Source organism: Fringilla coelebs (assembly GCF_963513975.1).
Source record: "Fringilla coelebs genome assembly, chromosome: 17".
Classification (NCBI taxonomy): domain Eukaryota; kingdom Metazoa; phylum Chordata; class Aves; order Passeriformes; family Fringillidae; genus Fringilla; species Fringilla coelebs.
Window position 1 is genome coordinate 11198671 of NC_140043.1, and position 24905 is coordinate 11223575.

Genomic DNA, 24905 nt, shown 5'->3' on the forward strand with positions numbered 1-24905 from the left:
GTCCTTTGCTTCACTTTTCCTGTCCTTCTCACTTCCCAAGGGTTTATCCACCTCCTGCCACAGCCCTGCCCAGACATGGAGATGGCTGGGACTCTGAGAAATGCCTGCTGAGCGTGCCTCAAGCTAAATAAAATGTTTATTTTTGTACATGGACAACTGAATGAACTGTACATGGACAAAAAGTACCAAAGCAAGAATAAAGCCAGCGTTGTTAGAAAGAGTATAATATAAATACTTGAAGTCACTGCAGAAATACTGAATATAATAATAGCAACATTAAGATGTCTTCCACTTGTTAAGAGTCAGAAGTTTATTATTATCAAGGATGTCAGGCACACTTTAATGCCAGAGGAGCCAGACACAGGGCTCCTGATATATGCCCTGCTCACTTGGAAGGGAAATGTTTAAGGATGGGCTGTGGACTAAAACTGTTAGGAGAAAAAAGCAAGATGAAAGGCTGGGGTGTAAATAAAGAAATGGATTAATATTGAGAACAACTGGTTAAATCCATGCCCAGATGTTCACACAATGGGACAATGATGCCTAGAAATGGAAATCTGATGATCAGGGGAGGTGTGTGAAGGGTAAGATCACAAAAAGAATAAAAACCACAAGGAGCTCCCACTGAGAGCTCTGGGAAGCACAAGTCCAGCAGTGGGATATTCCCTTCCAAATGGCAGCAGGGATCTCTGCTTTCACCACACTGATGCAACTCCCCAGACTGGGAGCAGCACACTGGGAATGGGCTCTGGCACAGCCCTGACTGCCCAGATCTGGGGACAGCTTCCTGCAGCACCCCCAGCTCCAGCTGGGGCAGGTGACACCTGAGCAGCCACCATGGGTTCCACAGGAATATCCTCTGATCCAGTGTTGGAGCACACACCTGATTTTAGCACTTTTGCATTTCCCACTGGTTCTGACAGGACATTTCCATGTGCCAGGAGCTGTGTGAGACTGAGCCCCTGCATGGCATGGAACAGGATCCACTGAGGCTGCAGGCAGCCAGGAACCAGAATTCTGGGGGGAAAACTTCATCACAAAGAACTCTACAGCAACGTGATGCTGCTTCCCAGTGATTTCCTAAGAAATGATTGGAAGGATTTCCTCACTAGTGCAGAGTTTACAACCACCTCTGCCACAGAGTGGCTGATACTCACATTTTTCCAGTGTCTGCTTTTCTGCAGCCATACACTTCACCAAATCCCCCTCTTCCTATTATTCTATGTACACTAAAATCATTCATGGTCAGCTGCAAGTGGAAACAGAAACAACAAAACAAAACCTTCATTTTTTTTTCCAGCATTAAAAAACCGACTGTGAAAACATCTAAATGATCCATGAATGTGTTGAGATCCTCAACTGTAATCCAACAGCATTTACTGTGCTGGAAAAGGAGCCCCTTATTGCTGATATTTCCATGTACTTGGAAGCACTACAGTGTGAAGTAGCACCAAGGGGAATGAGGCTGTTGTTCCCAAAATCTGCCAGTCTCACTCAGGGCTATTTCTGCAGCCCAAGTTGTCACAGAGAAGTGCAGAAGGACAAAAGCTGAGGCCAAGGGAAAGGGGCTCAGAGGGTGCTAGGATCACAGACTGGAGTGGGAGAGGGAGGTGGACAGGGATTGGGGCTGGTAAAGAGAAATTCTGGCACTTCAGCTCTTCCAGCCATTAAAAAAATCAAACTTCTATTAGCTGAGGAAGGCAGAGGGGACGTCCAGACAGGAATCATCAGGGCTGTGCCTAAGAATAGCAGAGCAGTGACATCCACCACCCTCCTTAATGAGGCCTTTGCAGAGCAGGATTCAAAACTGAACATTCTCTTTCCTGTATCAGCCTCTGACAAGATAAATATACTTGTGAGTACTTACATGAATATTTAGCTCTACATTTTTCCATTGACAAAATCTAGTAAACTTGTCACTGCAAAAGAAAAAAAAAAAGTTTAAAAGTTGTCTGAGACTATTGTGTAGAGTATTACAGGAAATGTCAAGACTCTGATATTTAAAATCTAGTCTGAGCTAGGGCGTGGGGTGGTATTTAATAAATGACAGCCTTCCTTTCACCAACTGTAATCTTACCCTCACCAAGAAAAACAATTCCTAGGCAGAGCACACTCCATGTTCTACATCCTTGGGAGAGAAAGAGAGCAGATAACCTTATCCCTGCAAGTGCTCAGTGTGTCCCCACAGCTCTCTTGCATGGTTTTCAATCATTCAAAGACGGTTTTCAATTTTTAAACAACTATGTTTGGAGCTAACAAACATTTAAATTACATCAAGAGAAAGATAATTATAAAAAATAAACACAGGCAGCTTGATTTATGTTAATGAACCTCCCTATACTCCAAGGAACATTTAAAACTCATTTTATCTTAAAATAGGGAAAGCATCAGCAATACCACAGGCTTTGGGAAAAAATAATAAAATAGTTGCTTATTCCTACATGAATAATTAAGTATTTATTTTCAAAGTAAGAAAAGAACAGCTTTTTGGAGGCATTTTTATAATTATCATGGAATGGCACCAAACCAGTTTAGAAAATGGATTTGGGTGTTGCTGGGTGGCAGCTGAGCTTTGCAGAGCCAGACACAGGAGCAGGGAAGGGCTGCTCTGCTGAGCCAGACTTGAGCCTTCAATTATTTATCCCCAAATATCCCCAAAACCCCAGTTCTGCCTTTTCTAAGCCCAAACTCCAACTTCTGCATGGCCTGACAGAAATCCCTCAGTCTTTCAGCTGTTCCACTCATCCATCCTGACTCTGATCAGGATATCCCACAAAGCTGGGTTAATTTGATTAATCATGCATTCATATACATTTTTAGCCTTATTTACAGCAGTACTGAAAGGACCTGGCTTGCCACTACAGCAGGCACATAATTCAGGTAATATTCCATGTTCATACCTTTCCATAAATTTTTGAAATATTTTTCCTCGGAGACTATCACAAATTTCTTCTATATATGGCTAAAAAGGGTGAGGAAACACAGTTAGTATTTAAGCAGACAATAAATGGCTTTTTTCAATCCCATCCAATACAGAGAACTCTCCTTGGCCCCTCACAGCTCCTGGATTGTCCTAAAGAAGCCCCAAAAAAGCATTTTGGCTTTATGTGGCTTCGGGAATCTGAGCAGGTGAAGTCAAACACAAAATATTTTCAACAGCTAGAAAACCTTAAGGGGTATGGGGGCAAAATAAATTCTTCTTTCAAATGTATTTAACCAATAAATTGTCACCCCCTGTGGAATCCAAACTTCCCAGAGCTGCTCCCTCATCTCTGTGGTGCTTCTCTCCTCTCTGTCCTTGCTGGGAGATCAGCACCTCGAAATCACAGGTGACTTTTTCCAAGGAAATCCCTCCCCTGGGTGTGTCAGGACCCAACCTCCCCCCAGGTATGGCTGAGACATCCCCCAGCACTGCAATCACCAACTTCCAGCTCGTGGCAACAGCCAGAACAGCTCAGGAGCACAACAGACAACAGGCAGGGGCAACCTCCACATTTTTTCAGCACATAAAAATACATCAGATTTAGATAAAAGACACTTAAGCTTACAAACACCCCCATGATGGATAAGACTATTCCTCCACTGTTGCAGCTCAGTTCACCCTGACAGGATGAGCATCCTCCTGATGGAAAGTGATTTACTCTAAATCATTTAATGGCTCAGAATTACACAACTATAAAAACTCTTCTGTTCACACACCAAGGTATAGTTTGTTTTTCTAAATGTGCTTGAAAATATTATAGATAACAAGAGTAAATTGTCATTTTGACTTGGAAAAGCATTTCAATCCCACTTACAGCACCAGTCCCATTTATTCAGTCTCTTTAAACAGTATCTAAAAAGTCACTTTCTGTCAGAGAAGGTGAATGTTCAGACTGTGAAAGCTCACCTGGAAAAGGCTGGCTGGCACTTGTTTCTTGGCTAAATGTGTTTGTACATGATCTACAGCTTGTTTGGAGAAAGGCTTTTGGAAAAGAAAAAGGAAGATTTCAAACAGTTGGAACTGTCAGGAGTTTCATTTCAGGTCAGAGCACTGTTGTTCTTTTCCCCACATGGAAACACCGACCCCAAGGGGAATCAATAGGGCCTCCCACAGGTATATTACAGTGAATATTGTGTGAAATGTGCAGAATGATCCAGTAACAGGATTATTCTGAAGCAGAAAAGCAGGAGAGGGGAAGATGAGGAGGAGGAAGGTAAAAATCAAAGGGGGTGATGATCCTCCTTTAACAAATCCATGACAAATCCCATTTACAGACACAGCTCCAGAAGCAGACATGAACTTTTTACTAATAAAATAATGCATTTTGGGAGAAATAAAAAAAATTGAAAGCTTAAACCCTCCACCCAAAGCATGATACCACCAGGATACAACACCCTGCAAATCCTTCTTTCAAATGAGAGCACATAAACTGGAAAGAACAGATCAATGGGCCCAAACTTCAGCTAGAGAAAATGTGTTTTTTCAATGGCTTTAGCCACATCTCTATACACACACCCTGCATTTATTTCATCCTTTTGGAAACAGACATTTAGTCTAAAGAAACATAAACCAGAAAAATCTCCTGCGTGCCACTGAGTTTAATGAAAATTGCAGCACGCCACCAACCTTTACACCTCAATTAAAAAAAAATAAAAATAAAATAAAGCAACATTCTGAATTTGGCCAAACTGAGATGCTGGATTTCAAAGGGAAATCCAGATGTTCCTGCAGCCAGGCAGGGGAGGAAGGGCAGGATACCCACGTGGGAACAGGAGAGCAGCTCCTTCATGATGTAGGTGTCGTAGATCTGCCGGCTCCGCGACAGCCGCTCCTCCTCCGAGTCCAGCTTCTCGTACTCCTTGATCTGCAGCACAAGCACACACCACACATTTCCTTGGGATTTCTCACTCTTTGGGTCAAAACAGGGCTTGGGCTGAAGTTTTATTTTATTGTTTTCTTTATTGATGAAAAATCACCTGTGACAGCACAGTTATGGCTGGGATTGCCCTTTAATATTGGAATTTTTTCAGCCCTGGCACAGGTGTCCAGGGTTTTGGTGGAATCCCCATTCCTGCAGGGATTTAACAGGATGTGGCACTTGGGGACATGCTCAGTGGTGGCCTTGGCAGTGCTGAGTGAACAGTGGGACTCGATGGGCTGAGAGGGCCCTTCCAATCAAAAATTCCCTGATCGCAGAACATCAGGAACAAATGTCCAAAAAAGAATATAAAGCACATTTCAAAACGTTCACACAGTTTAGCTACACTGTGGATTTGAACCCTAAAGGTGGCTAAAAGACAGTTTCACAAAATACATCAAGTTTCCTCAGGTGTGCTGTAGGAGATCAGTGTGTTCCAGGTGAAACAACAGCAATCCCAGACAGTTCATTTACAGAACAAAACCTGACAACCAGCTCCAGAACAAAAAGTTCACCCAGTCCAAGGGTCCTCTGGAGCATATTTAGGGAAAGAGCTCTTCCAGAAGTGACAAAATGTAAAAAAACATGCAAGGGGAAAGACTCAGCACTGACTTCCTGGACCTTGCAGCATCAGCTGGTGAAGCCCTGGGATCCAGATCCCTGGCAGTGAGCAGATCTGCTCCGTGCCACACAATCCCAGCATTGCTTAGGTTGGGAAAAAACCTCAAAGATCATCAAATCCAATTATCAAGAGACAAACTGGAACCAACCTACCTCTGGAGGAGGAACATTAATTAAAGTCAGTATCTTTCTAGCTGTACTGCTGGTGTTTGCTGACATGATAAGGCACCAGTCCCACCCCAATCTGCCATCTGTGCTGCTTCCCCCTTGATACCAATTTATAATTAAAATGACTCAAAATGTCTTTGCCCAAGAAACACTTTTAATTAATGCAATGACACAAAATAATTAGCAGTACAGGAGGAAGCCTGATGGATATCTGATTGTCTTATTTGAGCACAACCTCCTATCCTTCAATGTTTGGTTGCTAAAGGACCCAACTCCCCAGTCAGTGTTCAGGGGTTTCAGCAGAGCCCCCCAGAGATCAAAAGGATCTCCTCCAAAACTAGGATCAGAAGGCATTTGTTTTCAAGTATTTAGAAGCTCTTTTTTCCTTTTTTTTTTTTCCATTTTCCCCCCTTTTTCTTTTTAATTCCTTTTCTTTTCCTTCTGCAACCGATCGGGATGAATCACTCATCCTGTTAAATGCCTGATCGTGACTCCAGCTGCAGTGATATGAAATCCCTGGAGTACAGAGCTCTTCTACATCAAGCAATTTTTAATGTAGCAATGTACTCAGATTATTCTATGTGTAATAAATGCAGCAAGTAAATCAAATCTAAAAAAAAAAAGGAAAAGCTCCTGGATCCGGTATGTCACAGAGGAAAACACAATGAACCTCTCTTTAAATATCTTTAATGGGATTTTTCCAGAAGTACATGACAAAGCACTGAAATTCTTTTGAGGCAACATTTTGCTAATAACCTAAAAATACAATTTTGAATTGTTTCAGAGATAAAGAGGCAGCCAAAAATATCCTGCTAAATAATCTGGTACAACAGGCCTTTTCGGATTACTTATGACAGTGATATCTTCAGTGTATAAAGAGATGGAAATGATAGAAAAAGATTCTTTATTGACAGTAGGTATCTGATCTGAGTGGGGGAATGGAATCTTGCTGAGGACTGATCTCCAATTTGATACCAGCTGTTTGTGCTGATAGCAAGAAAAAAGTTAAATCCTCATGAGTGAAGCAGCCAAGGCTGTTCCAGCTCTAATTAATCCTGAGCATCAGGCATGGGCAGGTCTGCCCTGAAATCAGCACCTGGGACAGGATTCACTGGGGCTTTATGCAGTGTCACAAATGTAACAGGAAATAAAGGAATGAATGAATGGAGCCACGGAGCTCAGACCCTGCAGCAGCAGAAGCTGGGGAGGACCAGGGCATTCCTTGGAATTATTGATCCTTTGGGATGTGCCCTGCACAGTGCCTGTCAGCTCCTTCACTGGGCATCTCCTGACAAGGAACACAACTCATCCATCTGAGGCCACCTCTCGTGTCCCCTCTGCCACAGCAGCTCCTGAAAGATCTGAGCAGCTCCCACTCCTCATCCTTCCACAATCCCCCCCTGATGCCTCTGCTGGGGGAAGACCTGAAGGGTTTCAGTGTCACCCCAACACCAGCAACTTCACCCCAGATCCTCTTCTACCAGTCCACACTGCTTCACATCTCCCTCTCCTTCCCTCTCGGCATTCCCTGATGGAGCAGGACAGCCTCACTCCCTGCACAGCCCCAAACCTCCACCACCAGCACTTACCTCCTCATAGAACTTCAGCTGAGGGACAGCTTCATCGATCTCATTCATGCAATAGTCTTTAAAGAGCAAAAATCCTGGAAAGAAAAACAGAAAAATCAGAAAAACTTGTCTCATTACACTTGTAAAAAGGCTCATGAAACGACCCGAGTTCCACCACGGGCTGTATAAACCTGTGTGAGCATCCCCAATTGCCAAGGTTTAGGATTCTGATTCCAGCTCTTCATTTCCAGCACAAAAGCATCCCAAGCCTGCCTCACCTCCCACAGGTGTATTAAGCCCATTACTGCTTCCACCTGCTGAGGATTTTATGAGGCATTTCCATAATGCACCAAAATATCCTGTTCCTCTTCACAGACCACATTTTCTTCTCTTTTTTTTTTCCCCAGTAAAAACTAGACACTATTCACGTTTTGGGTTTTTTTTTTTGTAAGAGATTTACCTACATTTCACTGATGAAGCACAACCTCTTCTGCACTCCCATTTCAGAATTACCGGTTCATGTTACCTCTAATGGGTTTTATTGCTCAATAAATTACATCAGGGTCTTTACAGTTCCTTTGCAAGTAATTTAGAGCATGACCCCAGCAGGCTGCAGATGAGAATCTTCCATTAGGAGCATTTTAATGCACTGTCACAAGCCTCATCCCATGGAAGCTCTGTCTTTCCCTGCCTCTGAGCTGGCACCTGCTCCCCTGGAATTTCACAGAGCAATCTGTGTCACAACGTCCCCATCACTGCCAAAGCCACCCAGAGTCCCCCATCTCCTCAGCCAGACCGTGCACCTCCACCTCTCCTTGCCAGCTTGGCTTTTTGAGGACAAAAAGTGAAATTTTGGGAGCTGATTCAATATTCCTTATTTCCCACATGACGGAACCAGCAGCAGCACGGAGCAGAATCCTGCTGAATGGACTGAACTTTTCTAGGACAATGAACCAAAGATTGGGTAATTAAGAGACTGAAGAGTGGCACAAACAGCTCTGAATGCAGTGAAAGAAAAATCCCTGGCTTGGTCCCAGCTCCTGGCTGGTGCCCAAAAAAACCCACAAACAACAAAAAAACACAACAATAAACCACAAAGACAACTGTGGGAGGAGTGTGAAAATATACCAACACACATTTCCAGCAGGGGCCACGCCAAACATTCCAGCCCTGCTTAGTATTTTCCAAACTTTTTAAATTTAATTATGGCAGAGAAAGAAGAGGTTCCCAAGCCCATGGCACGGGGAACAATCAGAGGCTTATGCAGCCACAGGACACAGGCTGCTCCTCCCTGAGGCCCCTTGGCACTGCACTGCAAAAACCCAGAGATACCCAAAATACACAGACTGAGAGCTGAGGCTGGGAAGAGAGGGTTGGCTAGGGAGCTCACAGCACATTCCAGGACCTGAAGGGGCTGCAGGGAAGCTGAGAGGGATTTTGCATCAGGAACTGAAATGACAGGACAAGGAGGAATGGCTTCAGACTGAAAGGGAAATTTAGGTGAGAGACATGGAAGAAATCATCCCCTGTGAAGGTGCTGAGGGCCTGGCACAGGCTGCCCAGAGAAGCTGTGGCTGTCCCATCCATGGAAGTGTCCCAGGCCAGCTTGGACAGGGCTTGGAGCGACCTGGGATAGTGGAAGATGTTAAGATGTTCCTACCCATGGATGATCCTTAAGGTCCTCTCCAACCCACATCATTCAGCAATTCTATAATTCAGACAAATCCAATTAGAGCCTAATGTTCCCCAGACCGGAATTGTTTCTGTTTCGACCTCCCATTCTATCAACAGACCCTGCACTTCCCCTGCAGCACAAAGGAAATCTCCTCCTTTACTGCAGCTCTTGGATTGAGTGAAAAATGATCAGCCAGAAACTGCAGCTCTCACATAATGGCACAACGAAGTGACAGATGCAGCATTGAGTAAGTGACAGGAGTTTTAAGAAGTTCAGGGGGAGCTGACGAGGAGCACAATAAGCACAGTTAACAGCACACAGAAAAATAAGCCCAGGAACAGAAAGCAGGAATTAATAAAATGATAGCGTTAAGTAACAGCTAAAAAGAACCAGCAATTATTTATGAAATAAAGATGCTGACAGCTTTAGCTTTAAAGATTCCTTCTGCTATAACTATATAATTTCTGCAACAACCAGATCACTGGTTGTTAAGGAAAGGAAAAATATTTTTTAAGAGCTTCTTCTGGCAACACCAAAGTGATGGATGATATCAATAATACACACACAGAGTGTGAGGCAGCACCCAGCTCCTCTGGGCTCCAGCCTCTGGACAATCATTTTCCCCTTTAGTTTTGTATTTACAATCCCAAGACAAATTTGCCAAGTGCCATGAATTGCACCGACTCTAATTACCGAGGCAAAATGTCTTTCAAGGAGGGATGAAGGCCACCTTTGAGGTTTGCAGAGGCTCACAAGCAGGAAGGGATGGGCTGGTGGGGAGAGCAGATTCAGGTCAGGCAGCTCACCCACAACCAGGTACTCACAGAGCTCATCCCCAGCTGGACAAGGTCGCTGTCACAAGGAGGGGAACCAAGTTAACCCATCTCTTTAAAACACAACATGAAGGTTTACTTCAGGATTTATTTCAAATAATTGTGTTTTTTCCAGCATGAGCACAGGAATTTTGCATGAAATCCTGACTCTAACCAACAGCATCCCTCCAACCCTGGTTTTTGTCTCCAGAATTCAGCCCTTCCCACAATCTAAGAACACAAATGCTGCTGGTGACCAGCCACACACTCCAGACCCCTCATCACATCTGTGGCCTCCACTGAACCCTCTCCAGGAGCTCCTTGTCTTTCTTGACCAGTGGAGACCAGAACTGAACACCAGATGTGGCCTCACCAGGGCCACTCAGCAGGATTAAAGCCACCTTCTCATTTTCCGCTTCCGTGGCATTTTCCTGTCTATGGCCCTGCCAGATTCTCCCCAGGGCAGCAGCCACAGGGGCCAGCACTGACCTCTGCCTCCTCCAGCAGTCTAAAGGTCACCTGCAGCCACAGCACCACCTCCTCACCCCTGTCAGTTAGCTGAGAGCACAGAATAATAAATAAAATAAAATAAAACAACAACAACGAGGAACTCCATCGTAAAACGCTCGGAGAAAATGACTTTCCTAATTCTAACTGGAATTTTATGAGCATCAGATTCAAGTGACCTTTTAACAGGAGTAAATAAAAATCTTATTAAAGCAAACAGGAGCGACTAGGTGAGAGAGCAGAGCTAAAAATAGCCACGTTTAGCCCCGATACAAGCGTTCACAATGTCACTGATTGAAAGGAAGCTGCATCTATTTACAGCAGGCCTGAACGAGGTCCAAAACGCTTATGTAGCCTCTTTCTAGTAGGCAAAATAGCAAATTAGAGAACAAAAATATCAAGCTGTTTCCAAATCCTCCCGAAACGTGCTGTGTATAAATACAGAACCTTGACAAACAAAGCAACAGTGACATCTGCACCAGACACGGGCTCCTTTCCTGGCCAGGAAAAGCTTTGGGAATGTGGGATGGCGCTCAAGGCTGCAGCACAGCCTCTGTCCCTGCTCAGGGCACTTGAAGGTCTCCAATCTCAGTCACTCCAAGATGTGTCTCATGATCTTTCTTGCTTGGTGAAGTCAGATAACAGCAAGAAGGCACAGACAGAGGGACGTCTCACATCCTGCTCTCTGCACCTCCCTGGCAGGACACTGCACCAAGGTGGGCCAGGTTGGACAGCAGGAGGAATTTCTTCCCACAAAGGGTGGTCAGGCACTGGAAGGGGCTGCCCAGGTGGGGTTTGGAGTCCCCAGCCCTGGAGGTGTCCAAGGAAATCCTGGATGTGGCACTCAGTGGTGACAAGGTGGCGATTTGGCACAGGTAGGACTTAATGGTTCTGGGAGGAATTTCCTGACCCAAATGATTTTGGGATTCTGGGGCATCTCCTCCTCAGGAATGTCTCTTATGCCACAAGACAGCAAAGCTCAGCCACCACACCACAGTGACATTACTGTGTTTAAATCCAGCTGTGGGTGTGTTCAACCTCCTGAAACAGCCCTCAGTGACCTCCAGATCCATCAGTACCAGGAACAGATCTGGGTCACAGACACAAACACTGGGACAAAGTCTCAAAAAAACACATAAAAACTGATTCCCACCAGCTTGCAATTGCCACAGAACACCAGACCAGGCTCAGACTCCTGTTCTGTGCAGTGCCCACACAGAGCTGACACAGCACAGAGTAATTCAGGCCACCTAAGAGCTCCACAGCTGAGAGAACCACCAATTTCCCTCTCCAGGAACAAAGATCACCAGGGAAAACCGTGTAGGAATTGTGCTCTGGCAAGGTGCAAAGCCACAAGAATCCTCCCAGCCCAGAAAGCATCACACATTCCACTACTTTCCTTTCCTTTTTCCATTCTTTCCTAATTGACCCTAATGTTCATTCCCTTTGCATTAAAAATAATACATTATAACAGACTGAAACATATTCCTGTGCATAGGAAGCAGGGGAAAAGAACAAACTGTCTTTCATGAGGACGTGCATCCAATGGTGAGGAGAACAGAACAATTGCCCTAGAACAGAACCAAACTGAGCTCAAAATTAGGCTGCAAGTTGCCAGGTAGCCTGTTTAATGAGGTCTAGAAATCATTATATGAAAATAAGCTTTGGCTCATTGGCTAAAAGGTTTTAAGTGTTGTCAGAGAAAAACTTTTTATTTCCAGGCCTATTTTCCAATTGCTTTTCACCCAGGGAAATCATTGTTGAAGCTTGGTCAGCCCTCTTTCTAAACACCAGACCTGTGCATGCCTGGAATTCCTGCAGGGAGAGGAGCAGGAGAGCTGAGCTGCTCCTCCAGCACTGACACTGGGGACATAATGGAGAAATATTCACAAATTCTGTGTCAAACCTCAAAAGCTTGAGCCAGGTAGAGCACCTCAAGCAGTGAATATACAGACTCACTGAAAGCACTCAATTATCCTTATTTAGGAAAAACTGGGGCTGCTCCATCCCTGGAAGTGTCCAAGGCCAGGTTGGATGGAGCTCTGAGAAACCTGGAAGGTGGAACTGGATGAACTTTAAGGTCCTTTCCAACCCAAAGCACTCAGGGATTTCTCTGAATATCCTCATGAAATAGTAGCTCTGAATACTGAATGCGTGATCAATCATTTTTTAAAGCCATGCAGAGAAAATAATGGGGAAAACTTAGCTCTGAACCATATTTACTATGTATCCTTCATATTCTGGTCTCCTTTAACATGCAGATTCCAGCTGACTGAAGTCGAAAATCAAAGGCATTCAACATATCAAAGGTGAAAGAAAAAAGTGGGTTTTACACCAAAAAAAAGCTCCTCTATAAGATGGAGGAGTAAGAACACTAAATAGAAACACACAAAAATATTCTGATTTTTAAAAGGACCGCTAAACACAGAATAGAAGCATTTCATTTCAACCAGTTATTACAAAGAATGTGATTAAATTCCTTCACTAAATCCCATCAAGGAATACAAAGCACTTGAGGTTTTCTTTTTTCTTCACTTGTAAACAGAAGAAATTCACAGCCCTTTGCAACTGGTAATAGAAGGTACCAGCAAGCCAACAACCAGGAGCAGCTTAAAAACCTCATGGTGGTGGATTGGGCTTTGTTGTCTCTGTTCCTCACCCACATCACAATCCAGGTCCTACCAAGGATGTGAAAGTTGTTATTTTCCTGACCAGCATATTTCAGTTATAAACATTTTTAACTTAATTACATAAGACAAGCCAATATCCCTTTATTATTGAGAAACACACTTTTCCTTCTGCCCTGCTCCAAGCTGAGAATTCCACTGATACCAATTACTGAACACACAAACTCCACTGGGAGCTGCAGCTCTGCTCTCCAGGAAGGGCCTAGATCCAGGTGTGGATTTTAGTGGCAGCAAGGTGACAGGATTATTTAATGAATACATGGAATAACTCCACCAAAAAAAAAAAAAAAGGGTGTTATCAAGCCCCTGGTGCCAGCATTTGCCTCAGCAAGCTCTGCTCAATATCTGAACCACCGTGAAGAAATGGTTCAGCCAGAGCATCGAGGAACTGTTGTGCTGTGGTCAAAATGAAAACACAAAGCCAGCAGTATTCGGTTAGTAAATACACACAGCACTTAGGTAAAGAGCAGCAAAACCACTAAAACAACAGTGACAGAGCCCAGCTGATTCTGCTGAAGGAATTTCTGACTCTTCCTCTGGTTCCTTCTTGCACTCTGAGAAAGTCGCTGTGAGCAGGAGGCTCAGACACAGATGGTTCTGCTGCTCTTCCTCTTTTAATCACAGAAATCATGAGCAGAAGTATCTAGAAACACTAAGAAACTGGTTTGCATGTTTTTGACCCCACCTATCCAACCTCCACGGACACAGGTGACAGCAGGATGTCACAGAGGCCCTGGCTGGACAGGACACTGTCAGGGAAGGGGGTTTGTCAGGTGTATTGCCCACATTCTTTTATAGAAGAAATGTTGGACAATTCATACAATTGTATGGACCAATAAAAGCATCTGGAAATGGGGTAATTGATAGCCAGAGCTCTCCAGCTCCTCTGCTCTGCACCTCTGACCTCTCTATCCCTTAAATGCACTGCTGAAAGTGAGAACACTTAATAGCTCCAGTAATTCAGATTCTCCTGACTGGTGCTGGTTCTGAGCTGTCAGTGCTGAGGGATCCCACTGAGGGGAATGAGCAGCACTGGCAGGCCCAGAGAATCTGCTTTATTAACAATATTAATAAAGCTTTTCCAGCTATGCAGGTAAAGCTCATTAAGGCTGTTACCATGCCACCTTACAGACACTGCAAACTAACACTGCCCTACTTCCCAGTGGCGTTCAGAGGCTTAATTAGCTGTGAACTGTTTCAAGACACATTGATAAAAACTCCATGGGAGTGCAACTGTTTCAGATTGACTGAGGAATTGCTAGGGGGGAAGAAGAGGAAATCAGGCACAAGGAGAAGATTCCACCAGGAAGGGGTGAAGAAAGCCCAAGTGAGGCCAAGCAGAGAGGAAACACCACCTTTGGGATGGAAGCCACTTTGCACAGTGTTAATCACAGAATATCCAGAGCTGGCAGGGACCCAGAGGATCATCATCATCTACTCCTGGCCCTGCACAGACAGCCCAACAATCCCAGGCTGTCCCTGAGAGCAGAGCTCCTGGAGCTCTGGCAGCCTCAGGGCTGTGCCCATTCCCTGTTCAGCACCCAGCACTCTCTGGGGTTTCCTAAAATCCAGCCTAAAAACCTTCCTCACATGGTTTTAAACCACGGCAAAGGGAGCTCAAGAAAAGGCTGAAGAGGGCTGAACCAAGCACCCAGGGCCCTTCTGGTCCAAAAGGAATGAATTTTCCTACAGGATTCCAGGGGCAAAGCAAACACACCTCTGGCAGTTGCACAGCAGGGCAGGTGCTGGTGTTTGTGTGTGTTCTCTGGAAGCTTCCCTGGAAACAGCCAAGGGAAATGTCATGCAAATAATTTGTTATTTGTTCTCTCTGTTATAGAGTGATATTCTTTAACAATCTCTTCTTCTCTCCTATGTTACTACTTCAGTTCAAAATTGCCAGTTTGCCTGGAATTCTTGATAATTTAACCCAAAAACCGTATAATTGCACTGCTCTGCTGAGATAAAGACTTTCTCCCCATGCCTTCTATCTTCCAACAACTGCACTGCATATAAATGCTAATCTAGCAGGATGTCTACATTATCCATCATGGGACGTTCCAGATGATAGGGTATATATTTTTCCTATTTTAAAGCCCAGATTTAATCTGTAGCTCCCCTGGGAAATCACACAACACAGCATCTCCAACCCCCCACAAAGGCAGGCAGGGAGATCAGGCTGAAGCCCAACAAAGAAACGCTCAATTATTTATCATCAAAAGAAAATCCAAAAGGAATGCATGCATTTTGGTAGTGCCTTTGGATACTCTTTATCCCTGACACCAAGACAGACAATTCCAATGCACATCAAATCTACAGCAGGAGCTCCAGCAACACCCCTCAAAATGATCTTCAAAGTAAATCATGCCAAGTCTCACTTTATTTTACCACAAAATAAGAGGGTGTTGAAAGAAATGTAGCTCCCAGTAACACTGAAATTATGACATAATAAAGAGATCTTAAATCTAACACTCATTTGGTGAAAAAAACACTGCAAACAGAAAACCCAGACCAACTTTTAGAAGGCTCAGAGCGTGGATTTTCTCTTTCACTGTCCCCCCCCCACCCCCAACCTTGTTTGGTACCAGCAGAGCATCGTGTGAGGAGCAGATCCCCTGTGAAATATCTCACATTAACGGTTTCTGTTTCAGTTTGCAGCCACACAGTTTCCGATGTCTCCTTGTGGTTTGGGTTCTTGTGTTGTTTTTAACTGATCACAGAAGTGTGCCAGGACAGAGGGGCTTCCACAGCCCCAGTGAACCTCCTGCAGCCTGTCCACACCCCCACATCCCAGGCTGGTCTTGTACTGAAAATTACAAATACCACCAGAAAGAAGATCAGTCTTCAAACAGCATTTTAAATGCCATTTTTGTTTGGAAGGCAACTTCCTAATTTTGGTGGTGACTACTTCTGTGTGGTGGCTGCCAGGTCAGAACCAGAACCTCAGAATAAAACCACTTTGCAGAAACGACCTGTGCCCCTGCTTTTACAGAAAACTCACCAAGCAACGATGCCCCTGCTACTTGGCTGCACATTATTTAACATCAAAGTACCAGAACAGAGCAAATTTATCACAGTGCTCGTGATACAGCTCAGAAAAGTCATCCCTGCTCACTTCACAGCCAAAATCTCAGGTGCTTTTCTTTACTCCCGACCAAGTTTTATAGCCTTCATTGTTATTTCCTCAGAGGACTATTTAATTAGTCCAGAATGCCAACAGCACATAGATCTTCTGCTTAAATTAAACAATAGCTTAAATAATGCTCTAGGGAGTCACTTTTCCCAGCCTGTTATTTTTAGGCAGTTCAGGGAGCACGGTGCCAGCAGAAAGAGGAAGAGCAAGAATGTTTTTCTCAACAGATTTTAACTCCTATCTAATGATTAGCACCAAAGCTCTGAAATAATGAAATATGAGTCCTTAACTAGAGAAAGAAGCAACAGAAAGCATAATTCACTGCCCCCAAAAAAAGACCTGCAGTAGCTGTTCTCACCCCAGTTTTGGTTGCTTTGGTTTTTTTTTTTAACAGAAAGTCGTTCCTGACCAAGCTGGAGGAAACAGCAGCCAGCAGGGTCAGTTTGAGCACATTTCCCTGAAAATGAGAAGGGCAGGCACAAAAGTCCCTGTGCAGAAGGAGCTACAAAACAGACCAAATGCTCTGGAAGCTCAGCTGAGGAGCTGCAGAACAAACATGATCCACGCTGAGCTGGATCAGGACAAGGGGAGCAGGGAAGGGGCTGAGAGCCCCCACAAACCCCCGTGGGTTGGAACCAGCCCCTGATGCAGATGGCAAAATGCTTCCCCCCTGCTGGGAAAACCTCCAGCTTGGAGCTGGTTGAGGAGGATATGGAAGACAGTGGAATGAATCAGCTCAGAAAGATCATCCCTCACTCTGCGAAAGTGGATGGTAAATAAGGAAAAAAAAAAAAAAGGTTTGTAACTTCTTACGTCAACTACAAGTTGTTTTAATTAGATCTATTTCGCAAAAAGAAAAAAAAAACCCTAAGCCACCTTCGAGGGGGAAAAAAAAAAAGCAAGTTACTTCCTAGGAAAGGTGCAAAACTCACACTGCAGCAAGACCAGCTGCTGAAACAGCTAAAACACGTCCTGTTCTCATCCTTCCCCCAGCCCCAACGGCTGTGCAAGAGATGAGAAACTGAGAAGGGTGTGAAGGAACTGCCACGTCCCCCCAGCTCCGAGAGGAGAGCAGCCTGCTGCCCTTCACCAGGCTCTCAAGCAGTCACCAGAGAAGCCCAGGCTGAAGCAAGCCAGGCATGGAGCTGTGGATGCTTTCAGATCACATCCCAGGATTTCTGACCCAACTCCATTCCCTGCCCCGCAGCACGGTTTGTCTGGAAGCCCAGAGTCAGACACCAGAGTCACTGAGCTGTAACCGACAGCAGGTCTGCTCCAAAGCATTTAATAACCAGGATAATCCTGTTCCAAAGCAATATTATGATCTCACAGATTCCCTTGAAGGCCTTGGCTGCTCATTTCCCACCTCCAAGTGTCCCCACCCCACAGGGCAGGGGAACATGACAAGGACTCCACGTGCAATTTTAACACAGCTGTGAAGCAGAGTGGATTCCACATGTGAATTAGGGATGCCAGAGTCATAGAATGGTTTGGTTTGACCTTATAGAGCATCTCATCCCAGCCCCATCCCACCTTCCACTAGCCCAGGCTGCTCCTAGCCCTGCCCAACCTGGCCCTGAACGCTTCCAAAACCTCTCAAAACGTCTCTTTTTCTAAAGAAACTCCTAATCTGGTGTTGTAGCAAACAGGATGTGGTAAAAGAAAACCAGCTAAGGTGGTTACGCACTCGGCATCGAGACAGGCTGTACTTCCCCAAGAGGCTTCTGCTGTGGAGGAAGCAGCTTCTGAAGGAACAGCCGGCTGGGCTGGGCTGCCAGAGCGCTCTTCTGGGTGCTTCTATGAGCTCCATGTCCTCTGACTCACCACGACATTCTTAGAGAGCTCCAGATCCTTCTGGAGCATCACTCAGGGGGCAAACAGCAGTGCCAGCGCCAAGGGATGAGAGCAGCCTGAGGGAAGGGATGCAAATCCAAATCGGGGACAGACTTGTTTGTGCAAATCTGATGGAGCCTCCGGGCCATTTTCATCCCTGATGAGCTTCCTGCTCTTCTCCTGATCCTAAAGGTTTTGGTTTCCAAGCCAGAGCTGCCCCTGTGGCTCCCTGCAGTTGCACACCTGGCAGGAAGGGAATTTGGGCCAAGCTTTGGCAGTGGGGCCAGGAAAGCACTGACCCTGAAATGATTTTAGGGCTCACTAAGAATAAACACTCGAAGGTGATGAGACCAGCACCATAATTAGACACATGCATAGGGAAACATCCATAGTGACATCAGAGCCCTTCTATCAGACAGCTGATCAAAGCCTGGGTTTACATTTGAAAGGATACTGAAAAACAAGAGAAAAAAACAAAAAAACAAACACTGACCTGGAGCTGTGAGGAAAAATTTAGGTCTGGGAAAAAAAAAATAAAAATAAGAAACAAACCAGTTCTCATCTAGAGCAGTTGCCAAGGAAAAACTGGGGAGCTCAGTGCATTTTATAGTCGGTGTGTAAGGATAAAGCAGGGAGGGCTGGATGGCTCCTCAGCAAAATCATCACAGGAAAATCCAGGGAAGATCCAGCAGAATTCCTGGAGATCCAGGCTGATGGAGACTCCCCTCTCACACCCAGGACCTGCTCCCCTGAGGTCTCACCACATCCTCCCCCAGCCAAAGAGACAAGGAGCAGAACAAAAAGGTGATTAGAGTTTTAATTACCTCCCCATACTTCTTCTCACAGCCCTTTGCAGAAGGCTTGCCTAAAACTGCAGGTACTTTACCACAAGCAATTATGCTAATGTCTGGAAACAGAGCTAATTGAGTGGCAAAGAACACGCTAGAAAACGCAATCAAATTTAAATGAACAACCACAGTAAAGGAAATACTGTATATTCCAGCGTGATGCAAAGTCTGCTGTTAAAAACAGTCGTGTTTAGCTTTAATCTTTTTTTAAAATTCCATTTTAAATCCTATTTTAGCTTCAGAATGAACTGAAACTCCTGCACAGCATTCACAGAACTGCTCCTCATTTCCAGGTAATCCAGGGCAAGTCCTGCTCTGACTGTACCCGGGGAGAGGAGGAGGAGGAGAAAACCTCTCCTCTGTGCACAGAAACTAAAATGTTAATGAAACTGGGCTCTAAAATTCCAGCTTTAATGGCTACTACCAACATGGGGAAAAAAAGAGAAAGATCTAATCCTTCCAAGGTTCCAGTTACCTAACTGTAATTGCTGCAACTAATCAAAATAACTGCAACAGTCCTCGCTGTAACAGGTAATGAAAAGTATTCAATTACATAAATAGAAATATCCATTACATAGAAGATGGTCTGTTTGACTTCTCTTTTTATAGAGGGGAAAAAAAAAAAAAGGACTTCTTCATTTCACTGCCCCCAAAGAGACTCAGTTGAAGTCAGGCTGTGTTTGGTTGCTTAAAATTCTGCTTATTTTGCAACTGAAAGGCTACAGCACAATATTAATGATTCAGCACAGGGACTGGAGCTGAAGCACACACTGAGGTGTCAGTACAAGCAAACAAGGTATCTGCATGTACATGGCAAAAGTTTTGGGCACAATAAAAAGTCAGTTTTAGGCACAAGTACAGACCACACTCCAGTTGTTGAAACATAGTGAAAAGACTTCCAGTGGCTCTGAGACTCATTAATGACACTCTGAGACACAGGAAAATCGATTATTTTAATCTGGCAAGACCTAAAGCTCCCACTCCAGTGAGCTGCACGCTGCCAGGCAAGCAGGAAGGTTTTGGGCTATTTCTGCTCCAGCCAGAAGGGAGGCCAGTGAAAACTCAAGCAGCCCAAAGATGCACCCATTGCACCACTGCTCCTGGGAAATCAGGCACTTTGTTCACTACAGCCTCATTTCAGACAGGAATAAAACCACTGACCTGCTCAAAACTTCCCAGCCCATTCCCCATTGCCAGGACAGGAGCAGCTGTGCTATCCCAGCCAACTCACTCCTCAAATCTGCCAGACAAAAATCCCAAGAGCCCCTCATGAAATCCTCTCCCTGCTTTATTACCCACACTACCACTAAAATCTTAATTTTTTTTTTTCATTGAAACGTTAAGGCTCTAGAAAATGGACTAACCTCATCATTTCTGCAACAGCTTTTCTGGTTTTGAATCATGTTCAACCTCACTTCTCCCTTCCAGTGCCCACATCACACCCTATTTCAATACTTCCCTGTAGGTCAGATTTAACAGACTGCTCATTCCCACTGCTCTTTCCTGGACTTTTCCCAGCAGGTCCATGTATATTTTTTTAATCCACTGCCAGGATGGACACAACATTCTGCCAGAAGAGGATTATTTCACATGCCTCACTGGCTACAACACTGATTTTATATTTAGTCGTGTGATCCAGCTGAGCCAACACAGCTCAGGGCTGGCTGTCACAGCCAAGCCCCTGCCCTGAAGGTCCCCAGGCTGTGCCTTGTGATTGCTCTGGCACAGGTGGAGAGGAAGGACACTGCTGGATTTCCCTGGGAGCACTGCATCTTCCCCCTCCCCTGGTTTGTGGAGTTTTTGTCCTTGAGTCACAGGAGAACACAGAGGCTCCTCACTGCAGCACTCAGCTAACTGATCTCTGATGTTCCCACTCCCTGCATCCACCTTTCCACCATTAACTGCTCCACAAGTCCATCTTCCCAGCAGTTTCACCCCCTGCACACTGAGTTTTCACCCCCCCCAGAGGGTCAAGACAACACATCTGGGATCTTTTCTCCTGCTCCCTTATCAACGGGCTCATTACCTCTGCAAAGGAAAAAAAAGTTTAACTGATGTGACACATTACATTGTTGACAAGCCCATACCAAGTAATATCATTTTCTCCTCGATGTTTCCAAATAATTTAATTATTTTCCCTGTAGTTTTCCAGAACCTGAAGTGGACAGATTGCCTTGCTCTGTCTTCTTCCCTTTCACAACATTTCATCTTCTTGAAGACCTTTGTTTCACTAAGTCCTGTCCACCCTCCAGTGTTCTTCAATCTACAGCACTGGCTTCTCAGCAAGCACCACAGAGAAATGTAAAAACCAAACTGATCTTGAAAATATCTACACAAATAACACTTTATTGAGACATGACTTACCAATTTTCTGATGAAAGATCTTGTCAAAGGTCAATTCACCCCTTTCCTCGAGGTATTTCTGCATAACACTGCGGATACTGAAATAAAAAAAAGGGGGGAAAAAAAAAAAAGAGGAGTTACTTGAAATTGCTTTTTGATCCCTGGGGCCGCTTCCCAGGGAGCATCCTGGTCATTTTATTCATGTACAGTAAAATAGCTGCCCAAGTCACCCCCAGCTAGCCACACAAGGAGCCAACAGCAGCTCCATTAGGCCCTGCTTGGCTGCAGGGCACTTAACATCTACTTTGCCTAATTTATAATGTCACAATCACTCACTTCAACCACATTAACAAAGATTTCCTTTATTTGTCAAGTAACTTCAATATTCATTGTAATATAATGCCCATAAAAATTTCATATGGGCAACAATACAAGAACATAAATCTTAAAATCAATGCAGGCCAGCAGTGCTGGGCCTTGGTAAAGCAACTCTATTGTCACAGTATCGAGCCAAAATTCCACCAGACTTTCTCTGTTTCCAATTTTAAAATCAATAATTTCCATACATGCTATTTATTACTATAATTACACTACTTATTACGATAATTATACTATTTATTATTATAAAAATAGCCTTGAACAAAGTACTCATGCTCTAAACAAGGCCATTAAACATCACTGATACTTCTGCAGCAGCAAGACTGAGCAGCTAAGCCTTGCTGACCTCAGGGACATCCCCTCTTGTGAGCTCACAGGGACCCCATCATTAAAATTCTGAGAAACTTCCCAAATACTGACAAACATCTCCCCCATGGAGGGAGGAAAGCATCCACACTCCTCCTCAGAGGAGCTGAGGCACGAAGTCTGAATGACTTGACCAGAAAAAAAGTCTATAATAAAGCCAAGGACTTTGCTGGAAGGCCCTAAACTCCCATGTAGGAAAAAAATCCTATTAATAGTTCTCTGTGTATCTCCAAGTCCCACGTGGAACACGGATCTCTGAACAGTGTGATCCAAAGCGAGAGCTCTGGAGGCCAACCACCACATCAAGTCAGACAAGAACTGGGAGGGCTGAACACTGTTAATCAGGTTGGAGATGATAAATTATTCAGTGACGAACTTGCTGTTTATTTGTTCATTAAGAACTGGGTCTGCCCTCTGTGTATTTTAACAATCTAAACAAAATACTGATTTTAAATGAAGAGGGAGCAGTAAATAGGAGATTGTGAAATCACAGAACGGCTTGGATTGGAAGGGATCTTAAAGAATATCTTGTTCCACCCCCTGCCATGTGCTGGGACACCTTCCACCATCCCAGGTTGCTCCAACCTGGCCTTGGACACTTGCAGGGATGGGACAGCCAGACTTTCTCTGTACCAGGGGGCTCACCACCCTCACCCATCACAGGGCACAACTTCTTCCTAAAATCCAACCCAAATCTTTTGCCTTGGACACTTGCAGGGATGGGACAGCCACAGCTTCTCTGTACCAGGGGGCTCACCACCCATCACAGGGAACAACTTCTTCCTAAAATCCAACCAAATTTTTGGCCAACCAGACCTTCCCCTTTCCCCTCTGAGCTCACAGAGGAGCCACTGGAGATGAACCAGCCTGGCAGGAGCTCCCAGAGCCCGCAGCTCCCCCTCCTCCCCGAGCCCCTGGGCGCTGCCATCGCCCCCGGCACCGTCCCCGTTCCCACTGCCCACCAGACCAGCAGTAACAGAATAAGCCTTTTTCATAATAATGACATCAAGGAAGCTTTCCTCTGCTCCAAAGAGTGCGCTGCAAGAAATTACATCAACAGCTCTTCAGTCTAGACAATGGGAGAAGATAATAAAAATTTAACATGTGACTGAGGTGCCCAGGAAAACAGTGATTGTGTAAGGAGCAAACCTCTCCAGCACCTCCTCCTCCTCTGCTGACATCCCATACTTCTGGTCTGATGGATAACGTCAAAGGAACAAAATGTCTTTTGCAGCCACAGAAACTGAACAAATCTGTAAAATGATCACAGGCTACAGGAGTCCGTGCTGCCTTCCAGCTCCTCAACACTCGCACTGCTTTCAAATCATTGCCACTTATCCATATGGATAAATAGGAATAAAGGACATGGAGGGGATTATGACTATCCAGAATAATCACCTCCTAATTCTCACATGGAAGTTACAGGTAGAAATCCTCTGGAGTTCAAAGAATTGAAGCAAGGTCCATGTATCCTTCAGAAGGATGGAAAATTTTTAAATGGAGCTTAGCACATTCCACAAACAGGAAGAAAGGTTCCCTCTCTGCTTTAGTCTATTGACTCATTAGCTGCCCTACACATAAACAATCTGGGATTAAAAGCTGCATTTCACAGAAATGCAGCCATTTCTGAAAAGCTTTCCCTGGCCAGAGATGCCATCAGCACAAACCACGCACTAATGCAAGAAGTGGCCATTTCTGCACGAGTTCATCTCAGTTCACAGCATGATCCACCTTAATAGCAGCACTCACAAGGAGCAGAAACAAAAGTTGGCTAAAAACAAAATCCAGGGAGACTTCAGAAACAAAAGCACATCCAACTGGACTGCAGCAAAACCTTTTGTTCATGTATTCTTTTCATTTCAATGAGGAAGAAAACCACAAACACCAAAAAATTCAGGAACGCTCCATTTACTATCCACATACCCCAAGTCAACTGAAGGATCTTTAGGGGAAGCCAAAGTCAGGCCTAAAATTTGATGAGAAATGCAGCTTGGACCCTGGGTACCTCTTTCTGAGCATCTTTATCTTCACTGAAAGGCTGGTCAAGCATTGGAAGGGACTGCCCAGGTGGAGTCTGCATCCCTGGAAGTGTCCAAGGAACATCTGGACGTGGCACTCAGTGCTCTGGGCTGGGTGACAAGGTGGGGACCAGGCACAGGTTGGACTCGATGGTCCTGGAGGGCTTTTCCAACCTCAGTGATTGTGGGATTCTGTAATTGCTGGTTTAACTGGGAGCACAGGGAAGCCCTTTGCCACCGGCCCCGGGGAGATGCCCAGCAGTGCATGGGCAGCTGGCTGCTCTTGCACTTCTGAGAGCCCCTGGGTGAAGCTGCCCCCAAAGAAGGAGCTGAACAAACACCCCAGGCAGAAGACGACTTATCTGCACGCTCATCAAACCATGAACAGGTCATTTTAACCTGGTCAGCTCCTCCACCTGCCCAGAAAAGGGATTTCTTTCAAGCACGAGCTGAACAGTCTGTTGAAGTTGCATCTTGGAGCTGTAGTTACTCCAGCCTTGATCAAAGAAACCTGCTGAAAAGCAGCCTTCAAGGTTAAGCTCCATTCTGGAATGAAACAGCTCTCCCTGTCTGTGAGCAGCCTGGCAGGGCACAGGCAGCAGCCGCAGTGCCAAGGTCGGCACAGGCAGAAAATGTCTACTTGAAAACACGTCTGAAAAGCTCAGAAGAAAACACATTATGTCCTTTCTAACACAGAAAAGGCCATGTAAGGCAAGAGCATCTACGATCCTCCCTCTCAGACGAGTTCCAGCAGGAGCAGCAAAGCAGAAGGAGCCTTGGAGAGGAGCTCAGCCAAAGGCAGGACTTGTCCTTGGCTGCAGCACCGGACAACAACAGCCACTCCTGCTGTTCCCAGGAACACAGCAGTGACAGCCTGGAACTCCAGAGAGAAGCATGCCAAGCAGGAGAAATCAAACTTCTGAGTGTGTGTGCCCAAGGCCGGCCACTGGAACTGAGGAACTGACCACAGGGCAGCTGGAGCACAACCCCAATGGATGTGGGAATATGCCCAAACCAGGATTTACAGAGGAGAGGAAAACAATCAGCACT

General features: G+C 45.0%; 1 protein-coding gene across 2 annotated transcripts in view; it reads right to left on the reverse strand.

The window, feature by feature from the left end:
* GRK3 (G protein-coupled receptor kinase 3) overlaps window positions 1-24905 on the reverse strand; it is a 60593-nt gene that overhangs the window by 25556 nt on the left and 10132 nt on the right. The window contains exons 2-8 of one of the 2 annotated variants that reach the window (XM_084216897.1): window positions 21115-21191; window positions 7280-7353; window positions 4746-4847; window positions 3890-3964; window positions 2901-2962; window positions 1868-1919; window positions 1158-1282 (exon numbers count right to left, since the gene is read on the reverse strand). In XM_084216897.1, the coding sequence (XP_084073023.1) occupies window positions 1158-1282; window positions 1868-1919; window positions 2901-2962; window positions 3890-3964; window positions 4746-4847; window positions 7280-7353; window positions 21115-21191 (567 nt within the window). The remainder of the gene's footprint in view (window positions 1-1157; window positions 1283-1867; window positions 1920-2900; window positions 2963-3889; window positions 3965-4745; window positions 4848-7279; window positions 7354-21114; window positions 21192-24905) is intronic. The other variant, XM_084216898.1, reaches the window with a different exon arrangement.